We start from the raw sequence: 14,303 nt of genomic DNA, 5'->3' as shown, positions 1-14,303 counted from the left end.
ATATACCATTTTTATAATACATTTTTTAATAGATGTAAATACAATCAAATTTAAATACACTTTACATTGGCAAAATTAAAAACCACAGGCTTCCATCTCTGGGTTAACCAGGAAAGTAAGATAGGACAGTTATGAAAGATCTGCTAAAATCTGGTGATATAACATGCATTGTTTTGGTGCTTTGTGACAGAAGGTCCAGTTCACCAAATCTGCTTTGCAACAGGCTCCAGTCCTCATACGTATAGAAGAAAAAGATTTTTTTTTTCTTTCGAGTTTTCTGAATTCTGAAGTGACATTTTGATTCTCTATTGCCACCTCATGATAGATTTTTGTTTTGCACCATTGTAGCTATAGTAGAAGTGGTGGCCCTCACAAAGAAGTCACAGAACGTGGGCCACACAAAGGCATAAAGACATGTATGTGTGTGTGTGTAAATATATATAATTCTTACACAACTTTATATGACTAACATTCAATTAAGTATTTAAACTGTCTATTTTCAGGCTATTTACAACACACCCGGGAGCCTGACATTCAGAAAGTGCTGTATTGCTTTAATATCATTACTAAAAGTTGTCAAGATGTTTGTTACTGTATATGCTTTGCCTTGTTTTGCGGCTTGTGTGTGAACCATGCATATCTGTCCATTTCTCTGTCTAACAGTTACATCTTCAGACTGAGTTGTACACGCCTGGGCCAGTGGGCCATTGGTTATGTGACCAGTGATGGAAACATACTGCAAACCATTCCCCACAACAAACCACTGTTCCAGGCCCTCATCGATGGCTACAGGGAGGGCTTGTATGTATTCTACCACACACTAACTCCGACTCTCTCCCTTTCTAGCTCACTTTCCGTACAGAATGTTGTGCTAAACGTTCCGGTGTGAACGAGCTGTATACACATGAGAAATAATCAGCAGCGTCTTGGTCAATCACATTAGATTGGCATAGCCTCAGAACATGATGGAACTCCTCTGAAAGCCACTTCCTAGATGAAACAAAGTACTTTTTGTCTCAGCTAGGCAAGAGGATGTCTTTGCACGTGAAGGTTGCAAGTCCATCTATTTCAGTCATACGTAATAATCTGACAGGCTAACTTCGATTTAGTGCACACAGCATTGTTCTTCCCCCAGCTGTGGTTGTTCAAAAAGTCCACTGTAGCCGGATGTCATTTCAAATGTCATTGTGGTTATACCCAGGCTTGTAAACACTGGATTTATCTGCAGAAATGGCTTTAAGAGTAAGTATTTCTGCTCAGTTTTTGCCATATTTTATTTTTTTCATGCAGAAAGAGATATTACTAATTCTAAGTGATTACTGAGGCTCACAGTGACTTTTATTATTTAACATCTGCTCGTAACTGATATTTTGTGGCAGTCATGAATCAGGATGATTTAAAGTTAATTGAAGCTTTTAAAGTAGAACTATTATTATAAATACTCCTGTTACTACTTATAGTTAAACTAGTATACACTCATCAGCCACTACATTATATTCAGAGGTGTTTCTTCTTGTCCTCCCCAGTTACATAGATGAGAAGGTCAGAATTTTAGGAACACCTCTGAATATTATGTGGTCCAGTACAACACCTCAAACTATGACCTCAGTAATAAACATATAATTGAATGTATGCATTTATGAAAGTGTCACTAAAAACTGAAATATTTTGAGTTTAATAAACACAAGTGTTAAGGTGGAAGTGTGTTGTGGAAAAAATATCTTTTAAAGCTCAGTGGTGTACTTAAAGGGTGCTATTATAAAAACTGCCACCACAAAGTGTTGCAATGAATTGCATAAAATTGTATATGTGTACCTAATAAAGTGGCCAGTGAGTGTAATAAATTTTTTTCATCATTTTTATAGGTTAGTGTATCTGCACATTCATATGTCTAGAATGTCATATATAACGTATAATAATCACAACCCTTTAGTGCAGTTAATGAAATACATACTTGACATCATACCAGAGAGCTGGACGAACAAAATGTGACTTTTATGAGCAAATATCTTGCTGTGTATTTGTAACTGTTTGCTTGTTTTTTCCTCATTTGCAGCTACCTGTTCCCTGATGGTCGCAGTTACAACCCTGACCTCACTGGTTTATGTGAGCCAATGCCTCATGATCACATCAAAGTGACACAAGTACGTTTATGTGTTTCTGAAAACACTGTCATGGAATTTCTTAGCCTCACATAGGCAGAAGCTCAGTCTTCTTTATGACATTTAAGTGTGGAAAATGTTCACTGAGAACTGATCAGAGCTGATCAAATATGTGTCAGAGCACAAAATATACGCTTTATAAAAATGGCATGACTCACAGCCTCTCCAAACTCCCAGACCTTGAGAACAACTATTAAAAGAATAAATTCTGAAATGAAGCAGTTGCTGAGCTTTTTGCTAAGCTACAACCAATCAGGTGTATTGTTTACTGTATAGTGATGACTTATGTTTCACAGCCTGCTTTTAATGATGTCTGACTTAAGCAAATTTTTTTTGGCTTAAACCAATGATAGTGTGTGAAGAGAAAATTATATGCTGATGTTTTGTCGCTGGCAACGCTTGATATGATGATATTTTGAGAAAGAAACCACTTTCCTCCATTCTAACCACTGCAATACAGCATCTGTTCTCATTGCACGATTAACCCTCTACTTGTTTGTATGAATTAGCCATTGGGCATCAGTTGGGAACAAAGATCCAGCAGCAGTTCAATGGAACCCTGGCACCAGCACTGCACTCACTTAGACTTCTGGACCAGGGTATGACGTACCTGCATGTTCTGACCTGTTTCAGTCGGAGCATGTAAGTGCTTGTGTGCATATTTGACAAGAGCTCAGTAATGATGTAGGCTGGTTCTGCACATAACTGTAAGTGCACTGCTCAGTTTCATTGCATTTCACATCTTATCCTGACACTGAAAAGTCTGCTGAGGTCTTGAATGAAGTCTTATATGTGTGTGTGTGTGTGTGTGTGTGTGTGTGTGTGTGTGTGTGTGTGTGTGTGTGTGTGTGTGTGTGGAGAAAGACAGAGATAATTTAAGGTGAAGTAGTGATGTGAAGTCTTTGACACTATCATGGAGTTAGACATCGGTGGGAAGCTTATACTTGATGTGTCTGTAGGTTTTTGTGTGTGGTCTCATGCATAGTTTAGTCCAAGCATTGATGACTAACAGCAGTTTGCTCTTCCTGAACAGGAGCAGTATGAGCTGTACTGTGAAATGGGCTCCACCTTCCAGCTTTGTAAGATCTGTGCTGAGAATGACAAAGACATCAAGATCGAACCTTGCGGTCACCTTATGTGTACTTCCTGTCTTACGGCCTGGCAGGTAATGTAATGAACATTTGTGCATATACTCACTTCAAGATGCAATTTTTGAACAGAGGGGTACATCTGTGGTGTTGGTCGATTGCTGTTCTCAGCATATATGTGCAGGTAGATGGGGTTTTGGGGGTTAATGCCAGAATATGTAGACTACATTTTCATCATCAGAGTACATCTGTCTCTCTATCCAGCTTGGCAGAAAAACACCAAAACCTCACATGCAACATTTGCAAGCCTTATTTTTTAAATTTTATGCAGGAATTAATCTCATGTGAAAACTAATAAGCATTTGCATATAAGTTGTTAAAGACCACTGAAGAACAGAAGATGCTTGCGGCCTCCAGTGCAAGATGCATGGTAAAAACCCTGCCTCCCTCACTTCCTCCCTGTGTCCTTGTATCTGTCCTAATCAAATTTCCACATATCAATCAGTAACGGAAGAGTGTGCACACATTGTATTCCAGTGTTTCTGCGTGTGTTTCTCTGCTTCCTGCTCTGCTGTTTTTTTTCCCAACGCTCATCCCCACAGCGCACCGCCCTGCACCGCTGTGTTCATTATGTTTGCGCGCACATTTGTGAATCAGAAGCTGTGCCAGCTTTTTATTTTTGTGTTTATAATTAACTCCACCTAATGTGTCCTCTCCTCCCGCTCCATCTCTTGTCTTTTATGCCTTCCTCCTTTGCATGGGACTGTGTTGCAGTCGCAGAGAGATGTTTCTCCGGACATGTACAAATTCTGCACTGATCCTGATGTTATTGATCTCACACACACACACACACACTCACTCTGCACACCTGGGCACAACGCACTAGCTCACATATTAGACCTCATTTAATGACATTTTGAATCTTCTAACTGGTGTTGAATATGTGTGAAATTGTTCAGTCACCTTGAAATTGCTTGTCATTCTCTTTTTCACTTTTTTCAGTTAGAGAAACAGCAAAGCTTACATTAATTAGATTTTTGTGTGACGTGTATTATAGTAACATTTTTACATAATCAAAGCATCTCAGCACTGGTTTTTAAACATTGACAGTCCTAAATGTTTGACAGTGGAGTTTTTGCGTGGGAGGACATGGAAAATGATTCATTCAGAGGTGAGTGCAGGTTTTATGCTTGAATGTCAGTGCACTTTCTCAGTCAGTCAGCACTATAATAGTTTCCACCTATAACGAGCCCCTCATTTGCAGTTGGTGTCTAAAGAAGCAAGAATTAGACATATTTCATACCATTTAAATGTATTCATATTAAGGGTTTTTATAGTTAGGTAATCAAAGTGTCTTTTGATGAAAATACGAAAGTCTTCCCAGCAGCCTCTGTGATACCACAGTCAGGTGGTTCTCACAGGGCATCATCTTCAGTGGCATTTTTGAAGACTTTTTGGTAATTAGATATTGCACAAACCCTGAAATAAACTAAATGTAAAATTGAAATGATACCAAAATGATGTGGGTTATCTGTCCCCGTATAAATGGTCACAGTTATCACAGCAGCGAAACAATGAATCGTTACAGGGGCTTCTCAAAGGCTCCACTGCCGAACATCTAGTAGGTGTCTGAAAGCCAGATTATTTGTTTATGCAAGAATATCAAACTATAATACATGTACTGTAATATAAAAATAGTAATAATAAAATGAATGCAAGGTTTGCTGTTTTTCTCTAGCTTTGGTCTGTGGTCCGCAAGTTCTCATCACTGAGCAGCCTTTTGGAGCACACTCTAGCATTTTGGTTTGCTGTTTTGTTTCATGGCTACAAAGCTGGAAGGCTTTTTCTTTGGTAGGTTTACTCTCAGCATAGCCATAGGTTTAGTAAATGAGCACAGTCTTTCCAGAGCTCTGCAAACAGAAGGATTCAGCAGCAGCCACATTAACAGTGTTTGTCTATCATACTTCCTGTTATGACAGTGTGACCCCACCTCCTCCAAAACCTCAGTCAATGATTCAGTGACATATGTCAGTGTGTTTATATATATATATACGTATATTTACATGTATATGTGTGTGTGGGTGTGTACTTCAGTAATGAAGTATTTTTCTCGTATTAGAGAAATTATGAGTCAGAGAGAGAGGGAACCCTCCTACTCTGTGACAGTGAGTAACTGGTCTGTTCAGGTCACTGACTCAGTAGAGGTTCCCTGACTTTCCTCTTACTCTGTAAATTAGTCAGCTGGGATGGAACAAACATGCACTCCTCACTCACAGCTGGCTGGTGATCTGTGGGATTCCACATCCTGTTCTCTTTAATGGTGGTTTTTGATCTCTGCAGTGTCTCAAGGCACATGAGAGGCTTCCAGTGCCTTATCTATTTGTTTAATCCTAAATCATTGCAGTGAGGACTCAGAATGAGTCACAGGGGCTTTTCTGTGTCTTGTTTTTACCATGCTGTAGGTTTCATTAGTTGTATATGTATGGGTTTTACATCTTAATAATGATGTATCAAGAGTGTTAACAAGTAGCAATTAATTCTTTCCACAGTGTGTAAAATCAGCATTGTAGGGGGCAGTGCGTTCCATACAGAATTCATTTGCTGACTTTCAGGTCAAAAAACCTTTAGAGATAAGTCAGAACTGGTTTTTAACCCAACCTAAAATTTGATTGAAAGGTTTTTCAGTCAGTATATTTCTATTGGTGATAGATGATGATTATTATTATTAGATGATGGATAAACCAACAGAGAATAATCACCTCATGTAGTTCTCCTCAGTGTTTTAGTATCTTTAGCTCAGGATTTTGGTTTTGTCAGTGTGACAATAGACACGTATTTCATAACATACGTATGCACTGTATCATCCTTATCAATTGAAGATATGCAGTGCTGTTTTCATGGCTTGTTTTGCTGACCTCAAGTGGCCAAAAAATTCCTATTTGAAAATTTTACACGTTAGAGTTATATTAAAGAAGCATTTATTGGGTGTGGTATAATGACAGTATTTTTGACATGTAAGGACCTGTTTCATATTGAAATGTAGTCATTTAAATGCTGTTGAATCGGTGGTTTTATGTCAACTAGAATGTGCATTTCCTGAGCAAACTGCATGTGATTGCTGCAAACCTCTGCTGCTGAGTTAGTCAGGAGAACATTGCTAACCACTGAGCCATTCAGGTACTGCATTCACATTTTCTTGGGGCGATCAAACATTGGCCCAAAGGGCTTTTAACTTAAGCTTTTGACTTTATCAGTTGCAGCAAAAGTAGCAGGGCATAAAAGTGTATTGTATGCATAAACGTTATTCATTAATCACAAAAGAATCTGTAATTTGAAGAAAGGGGAAGGTGAAAAATGAGTTACAGCAGTGCTATACTGTACTTATCAATTAAGGCATTGATCTGTAACTTCTGAGGGTTAAATATTAATATTTTGAGAGAGAATCAGCTCAAAACAAGCAACCGTATCCTAAACATGCTCACTGTAGGTGCAAGCATGTAGTAATGTGTCAAAAACATACAGTAGATGGTACAGCGGTAGTGAAGCTGGAAGATTTTTCCCCTTCAACAGGACAGTTTGTCACTTCACTCATGTCTGTTGCTGATTAGTCTGGTTTCAGGTGCAGATTTATTTAGGTAGTCACATTTATAACATAAACATTGCACATAGTTTTTCTCATGGGATGCCAAGAAACTAACATGGCATTAACAAACAAATAAATACCACAACATTCAGGTGAAATGTTCAAGGTAAAATCAAAATGCTTAAATTAAAATCTCCTTGGAGGAAAGGATAAGTAACAGTAGCAGCCATCACAACCAGAGGGGCAGCTGCAACCATGCATACCACTATCTGAAATCCAGTATTATTTTCTTCAGGGTCTGTGGCCACCACACCATCTCCTCCCCCCTCTGGGCTTGCTTCCTTTGAACCTCCCACTCCTTCCCTGCTCCACCCACCGTAATTGGGATTCAGTTTCAAAGATGCTGTTGATGCATACCCTGCTAAGTCCTCAACCATATGGCTTCCACAAATGTAACTTTGTTCTCTGTAAACATTGTCTGCCTTTGATTGTGGCCATTGAGTCAGTGGAGACAGATGCACTGAAACCCAAAACTTCCTTTATTGTCTTATTTATGACCTTTGTTTGACAGGGGCTGTTTTTTGTAATATGCACATGTGGCCAGTGAATGTTGTAAAGTTGCAAAACAGTTTTCCCAGGAGATGATCTAAGGAAGAATGTATCCAGTCAACTTTGACAGAGGTCCTTCATGAAAATGAGGAAGAGAGACTTCAATATAATGTAGTAGTGAGGCACAAAACCTTAACCATGTGGATTCCAGCTGTGTGAAGGAACAGTCTCTCTCCTCAACAGTCAAAGGGGTTCTTGATATTTCCAAAAACAGTATAACAAGGAAACTATTCTCTGGGTTACTAATGTCACCACCGCACCTGTGTCTGAGCATGAAAATCCTGTTTTCCTCTATCTGTTCCAGGAATCAGATGGTCAGGGTTGTCCATTCTGTCGCTGTGAGATCAAAGGAACAGAGCCCATCATTGTCGATCCCTTTGACCCACGAAATGAGGGCACCAAGTGCTTCTTCCTGGACCAGCATAGCTGCCACATGCTGGAGCTGGATGATGAGGAAGACCGAGAAGACTGTCTGGTCATGAATGGCCTGGCCAGTATCAGGAAGGTAATGTAAAAAGTTGATCAGCTGATGGGTAGGTGAAAGCTTAAGATAGGATAAGATGAACCTGTGTTAGTCCCGGAATGGGGAAATTTGCGATATTACAGCAGCAAAGGGATGATAAACCATTGTAGCTATACTAATAAATAATAACCGCAGCAGGAAGGAAGGACCTGCAATAACGCTCAGTCCCACACTTAGGGTGAAGCAGTATATCACTGATGGAGCTGCCCAGTGCTGTCAGAGTCTCGTGCATGGGGTGGGCTTCCTTCTCAAGCCGGGCTGTTAGCTGTTGTTGATGTTAAACACCCACTCCACTCAAAGATGTGTTTGTTCTTATTTTTATAAGCATCATCCCTCCAACGTACTCACTGTTGTAGGTGCATAGTTTGTTACTAACAGGCTGTTAGTACCTGTTTCCTTCCAAAAAACCCTGAGTTTGAAAGAGGCTTGGACAGACTGAATTTGTGATGCCACACATTTGGACAACCAAATATGGTCCACGAGTTTTCCGGAGTTCAGGAGAAACCTGAAACCTCTGGTCTCGGCAGCCAGAACTAACATTTCAGCACCAAGAAGCGAAAGTTGTATGTGTATCAAATATGCTGGAGTGCACAGTATTTGGATGTAAAACAGACCCCGGAGCTTCTTTACACTATTTATATAATTATTTAGTTAACACTATGAGATGGTATGAGACACTTTCTGCTATGGTTTTGGCTTCTGGTAGCAGCCTGAGTGCTGCAGTCAGCCAGCTGCTAATAACACAAGCTTCTGGCATTCTGTTAATGTTACTGAGATCCTATCAAATCTTCTGAGATGGAAAGAGACATGTAACTAGTTACTGGTGTTTAACAACTAAGCTACGTTTGGCTCGCTGCTTGTTTTACTTATACTTTACGTGTCACATTAAATAATGTGCTGCTGTGTTGTTTTCAATGTAATACAGGACACAGATGATTTAGAAATCACTGTTTTCAGTTTTGAATTTGATTTTACATACACCTTTTCACATGACCGTCCACAACTACAGCTACAAACCAGCTCCAGTCTCACAAATGACCATAAGACTAAGTGGACACACTAACAAGTATGCAACCTCAGCATTATAAATAAGCTAGCTGCTATTTACTGCTGTTGCATTTTATTAGCCTGTATTTCTATTTTTCACTTTGCTCCTCTGTAATAGGTTAGCGAGATATATAATATGAGAATAAAATTCAAGTCCGACAGTACAGCAGTGAATACAGCATCAGTTTAATTTCAGTTTGTTTCCCCTTATTTCATCTCTCTGTTATAAAACTTTGAGGTTCTGAGCTCATCACATTGGGAAGCCTACTCTAATGAGTGTGTTCGAATTTCTGAAAAATCTACTATACAACATTATCCTGACAAATAAACAGACTAGCTTACCTCTGACAACTTGACCAGTGTTTGTGCTGGACTCACTGGGAGCTGTGGTCCTAACTCCACTTAGCTGCTGTGCCCCGCCATAGATGCGTACACTTAGATGCCACATGAACATCTGTTATTAAATAACAGCTCGATGCACATGAACCTAGAATGGATTAAGAAGTGATGACATCACAATTGACTCTATAAGGACTGTTTTTTTTTTTTACAGTAATGGCAGCTAATGCTAACGTTGAATAGTTTCAAACATTAGGCACAGCACCATAGAGTTACAATGACTTGACTGTTATCTTCTAAAGTAAGAAGTTGAAATCAATAGCACTAATTATATTTGTGACATTTCTGTTAGTGGCGTATCAAGATATGTTTTACAACCTTTTGACTGTCTCTCAAATATTTTGTCCCTTTAATAGATAGGCACCTAGCTAACAAGCTAAATTAACTGAGATAATCTATAACAACAGAACAGAGTTAGTCTGCAAGACTATACAAATAAAACAATGGATTTAAATTGGCTATTTGGAACTATTTGAAGCTACATGAATCACATGACTGCTGCCACTGCACTTCTTCCACACCCCTGCTGATCTGAGGTTATGAGGCTCATTTCAAAGACAAATCGTGGAGGCTCCCTGTGCAGGTACAACCCAGGATGGGAGCAGGCACATGAGAGGCCCAGTTAGACCCAAAAGGCCAAGTTCTGTAGCACAGAAAGAGTGCAACAAAGAATTAGACAAAACCAGGCTAAACATCGGTTTGGCATGTCAGAGATGGAGAGCATTAAAAGCATCCAAAGGACTAAAATTTGACACAGATGTGTCTTTCTTCATTCTGGGCACAACATAAGAACTGTAGCTGGCTAACGTGTAATTTGGAGTCATTCCAACTGACTGCAACATTAGTGTTTTGTTGTCCAATTAGCAGAAACCAGTGCATTTTCCTGGATTAGGAAATGAAGTAATTTTGCAAATTTTTGCTCCGTTTTGGTCTGCAGTCACATTTTAGTGAGATGCAATGCCACTGAAAACCATGGGCTCTATATTCCATATATATTAATTCTGGAGCTGGTTATTATTGCTGCGCTAATTACATGCCACAACTGTCTCTGGCTGGTGTGACCACATGTGACCTAGTTTCAGAGACAGGGCAGGGGCGGTATATTACTTGAGGTTATTTTGACTCACTTCACCCTTAATGGTTGAAAATTAGAGGGAGAAGTTAGTTAATGCAGTTTTAAGGGCTCTGCACGAGCCACTGCTGACTATTATGACAGTGTGTCAACACAGCACCTAAACATTTATCTATATTAACTATTAGCCTAAGGAGTTTGATAGTTAACACATACTGGTCTTTGATGGGAGTCTGTGGGCAAAGCTGAAACCATCACTGCTCTGCAAATTTATGCACATTTAGCAGGTTTTGATAAATTGCTCTGACTGTTTTTTTTTTTAATTCACTGAGGCTTTATTGCATGTACTGTACAGAGCAGAGGTGCTGTCACCTTGAGTAATATGTTCCACCTGCAACCCCTCTCTCCATCTCAGCATCTCAGTTGTTCTCTGCTCTGTGTGTCCAGGAGCTCAGCACTGCTCTTGGTCCAACAGGCAGAGGATGAACCGCTTCATAAACACCAAAACCATATTTTCCAAACCACTAATCTCACTCACTTGCCTTTTTGAGTCCTGATAAAATGCTCCCTATCCTTACAAAGTGAGAACCAAGCTATTTTCAACACCGAAAAATTACTATCACTTATATTTTTCACTTGCCTGATCAGGCAACTGCACAATGCATTCCACTTGCCTAATATTGAGCCCTGAATGATAAAACAAAAAAACAAAAACAAATAAAAATTATTATCATCATCATTAGGCAAATAAAAAAATCTATCATGTTTGTCGCCTCACAGCAAGAAGGTTCCAGGTTGGAGCCCTGGCCGACCCAGGGCCTTTCTGTGTGGAATCTGAAAGGTTCTCTGTGCCTTTGAGGGTTCTCGCCGGGTATTTCGGCTTCCTCCCTCAATTGATGAGTGACTCTAAATTGCCCGTAGGAGTGGGTGTGGTTGTCTGTCTACATGTCAGCCCTATCATAGACTGGTGACCCCGCCTCTCACCCAATGTCAGCTGGGACCGGCTCACGCCCCCATGACCCTCTTCTGGAATAAGCGGTATAGATAATGGGAAGATAGATGAATGTTTGTGCCACTGTAACTTTGGTTCAGGATCACTTATACTCTGTTGAGAATTACCTTTCACATGAGACCAGGTTCAAACTGTCAGCTAAATGGCTGAAGAACGTTGACATTTTTATTTTGTGTAGATTATTTTTGAGATTGTGTGTGGCAAGAGGTCAAATTTAAGAGTACTTGTAAATCTTTAAAAAACATTTAAAAAGTATCTTTAACCTAAGTCCAGACATTTAACAGTTTGATAAATATAAGCCCAAATGATTAACTCCCCTAAAACACTTAGACAGTATGAAACATGTTCATAAATGACTAGACACCATTTTAAGAGATGGTTTACTTTTCTCCCAGTGTGCCGAGCACCAGAACTCGCCCCTAGTGTCTCCCAGCTCTTCACCTGTCAGCCAACACAGAAAAACCCATGGTGGGGAATCTGGCCACTGCACCCAGCACCTCAGCCTTCCCCCTGTCCCGCCACGACTCGACCTCATTCAGAAAGGTGCCGTCCGCTCCCCATCTGCGAGTCCAGCCGGCTCCCCAAAGGTCAGTCACCACATTACACAGATAAAAAAAACAAATGGGCAACCTGTATCTTCTGGCACAAGATAATAAATATTACATAAAGATGATGTAAAGGAAAAAATATAAACACATTTATTAAAATAGTAAAAAAAAACAAAAAAAAAACCATAAGCAGCACCTCTACATGAAAGCAACACAAAGCCATGAAGTACTTTGATAGCCCGAGTGGCTGCAGAGCATCACTGTTTGAGTTGGTAGACAAAGATGTGGGGTATAACCTTTTCACAGACGGTGATATCAAGTGCTGGAGCTGGAGTCTTGAAAACTTGCTTTTTAAAATTCCTGATGTGGACTCACATTAGCTTTTACAAGTACTTGCTAGTCTTAATGGGGTCTACCTAAAAAGAACAAACATTAAAAAGTCTAAATGGTATGACATGATTAAGATGTAATATTAAATTTCAGTATCTCTCATCTCTCTAGTCTTCACCAGGCATGTCCAGGAAGCAAGACAAACCCCCCCCAGCCCCACCTCCTCCCCAGAGAGACCCCCCTCCACCGCCTCCCCCTGAGCGTCCTCCTCCCATACCCCCAGAGTCACGCCACTCTTGGCTGCCCAGTTCCTCTTCCTCAGCCTCCTCCATGTCAACTTCTATCGCCGCATTGTCAGACGCCCAGATGGTCTCTGAGACACGATGTCCCAAAGACAACCTTTTGGCAGATGCTCATATGACTGGAGCTGAACCCCAGCTTCAGCTTGGATCTGCTGGCCCTACCCACCTGAATGGAAGACCGCTCAGTTGTCCATCTGCAGGGTTTGGGAGGTTACTACATAAAATGGAGGGGGCAGGAAACTCAGAGAGCTCTAAGGTAGGCCTTACATTTGGGATAAGCTGGGATACATATGGAACAGCCTTTTTATTAGCTCCACCAAGGGCAGCAGTTATGCTTTTGCTGATGTTTGTTTGTTTGTTAATATATGCATAACTCAAAACTAATGAATGGATTTTGATGACATTTTTTGGAGAGGCAGGGTGTGGCCCACAGAACAGCTGATTAGATTTTGGTGCTGATCTGTATCATAATTTGGATACAGGAATATTTTAGAAGATTATTCACTATTGTGAGTGCTGGAAAAGCTGCTGACTGTATATTCAAGATTCAATATTTTTTTATTTTATTTGCCATTTATGCATAAAAAGACAGTCTAGGCATACAGGAATTCTTGTGCAGGTCTCCTTTGGAGTCAGGTAAGGAGTCAAAAGCCAGAAAGAGTCTTAAAATAGAAAAGTTACATAAGGCAACAAAGCATTAAAAACTGCAATACACAAAAATAGGGTAATAGTATTTCCCACAGTGAACTTCAAACATTGCACTTAGTAATTCACATGGTGGAGCTGAATAAGTCATTATGCTTAGTGAGGTAGTAAGGGGTTATTGCACATATATTCTCACATTTTCGTATTTGCCATCAGTCTCACTGCAGCAGGGGAAAAGCTGTTGTAAAGTCTTGTTCTGTGTGTGATGATACTGTCTGCCCTGCTGTGCCTGAGGCTGCAGGTGCAGTTTTTGTTTCTGAGCAGAGTGTGAGCTGGGTGGCGTGGATCCCTGATTATGTTCTCTGCCCTTTTACAACAGCCCTGTGTATACAGTGTGTCCATAGCAGGCAGTTCAGTCCCAATGATCCCCTCTGCTGTCTTTATGACCATTTGAAGAGCCTTCCTCTCTGCCTGTGTGGTGTTACCATACCAGACTGTGATGCCAGTAGTGAGGATGCTCTCTACCAGTCCTCTATAAGCCTGGGTGTATAGTTGCTTTCGTCAACGAAAATTATGACTAAATATTGTCGTCAATGAACCTTTATCGAGTGACGAAAACGAGACGAGACGCAACGAAAATGCTGGTCGTGTGACGATGACTATAATTAAATGTATAATGCAATATTGTTGATGAAAAAACTAGACTAAATGTGGTTCACAAAATAAAAACTATGCCAAAATGTCCCTTTATTTTCGTTGACCAAAACGAAATGAAATGTTATGTTATTTCATCTCAGTCAGTCGCGTTATTATTATTATTTTGCAGCATATCTGTTTCGCGGCATTATTTAGAAGACGACAACAAAGTTAAGTCGGACACAGAGAAAGGGACCGATGGCTGGCCAGCCGGGGTTCGTCATTGGGAGACAAAGAAGAAACGACATTTAGAAAAACTTTAATTACATAGAAGTGGAAAAGAAAAC

At 40.1% G+C, this 14,303-nt stretch overlaps 1 protein-coding gene across 3 annotated transcripts in view; it reads left to right on the top strand.

Moving 5' to 3' along the window:
- cblb (Cbl proto-oncogene B, E3 ubiquitin protein ligase) overlaps nucleotides 1–14,303 on the top strand; it is a 106,732-nt gene that overhangs the window by 68,895 nt on the left and 23,534 nt on the right. For all 3 annotated transcript variants that reach the window (XM_020621754.1, XM_020621753.1, XM_020621757.1), the window contains 6 exons: nucleotides 664–801; nucleotides 2,057–2,144; nucleotides 3,196–3,327; nucleotides 7,747–7,947; nucleotides 11,891–12,082; nucleotides 12,545–12,931. In XM_020621754.1, the coding sequence (XP_020477410.1) occupies nucleotides 664–801; nucleotides 2,057–2,144; nucleotides 3,196–3,327; nucleotides 7,747–7,947; nucleotides 11,891–12,082; nucleotides 12,545–12,931 (1,138 nt within the window). The remainder of the gene's footprint in view (nucleotides 1–663; nucleotides 802–2,056; nucleotides 2,145–3,195; nucleotides 3,328–7,746; nucleotides 7,948–11,890; nucleotides 12,083–12,544; nucleotides 12,932–14,303) is intronic.

Source organism: Monopterus albus, unplaced genomic scaffold (genome assembly GCF_001952655.1).
Source record: "Monopterus albus unplaced genomic scaffold, M_albus_1.0 scaffold267.1, whole genome shotgun sequence".
NCBI classification, from domain to species: Eukaryota; Metazoa; Chordata; class Actinopteri; order Synbranchiformes; family Synbranchidae; genus Monopterus; species Monopterus albus.
The sequence above is the reverse complement of the archived record's forward strand: the minus strand, read 5'-3'. Positions and strand labels throughout refer to the sequence as shown.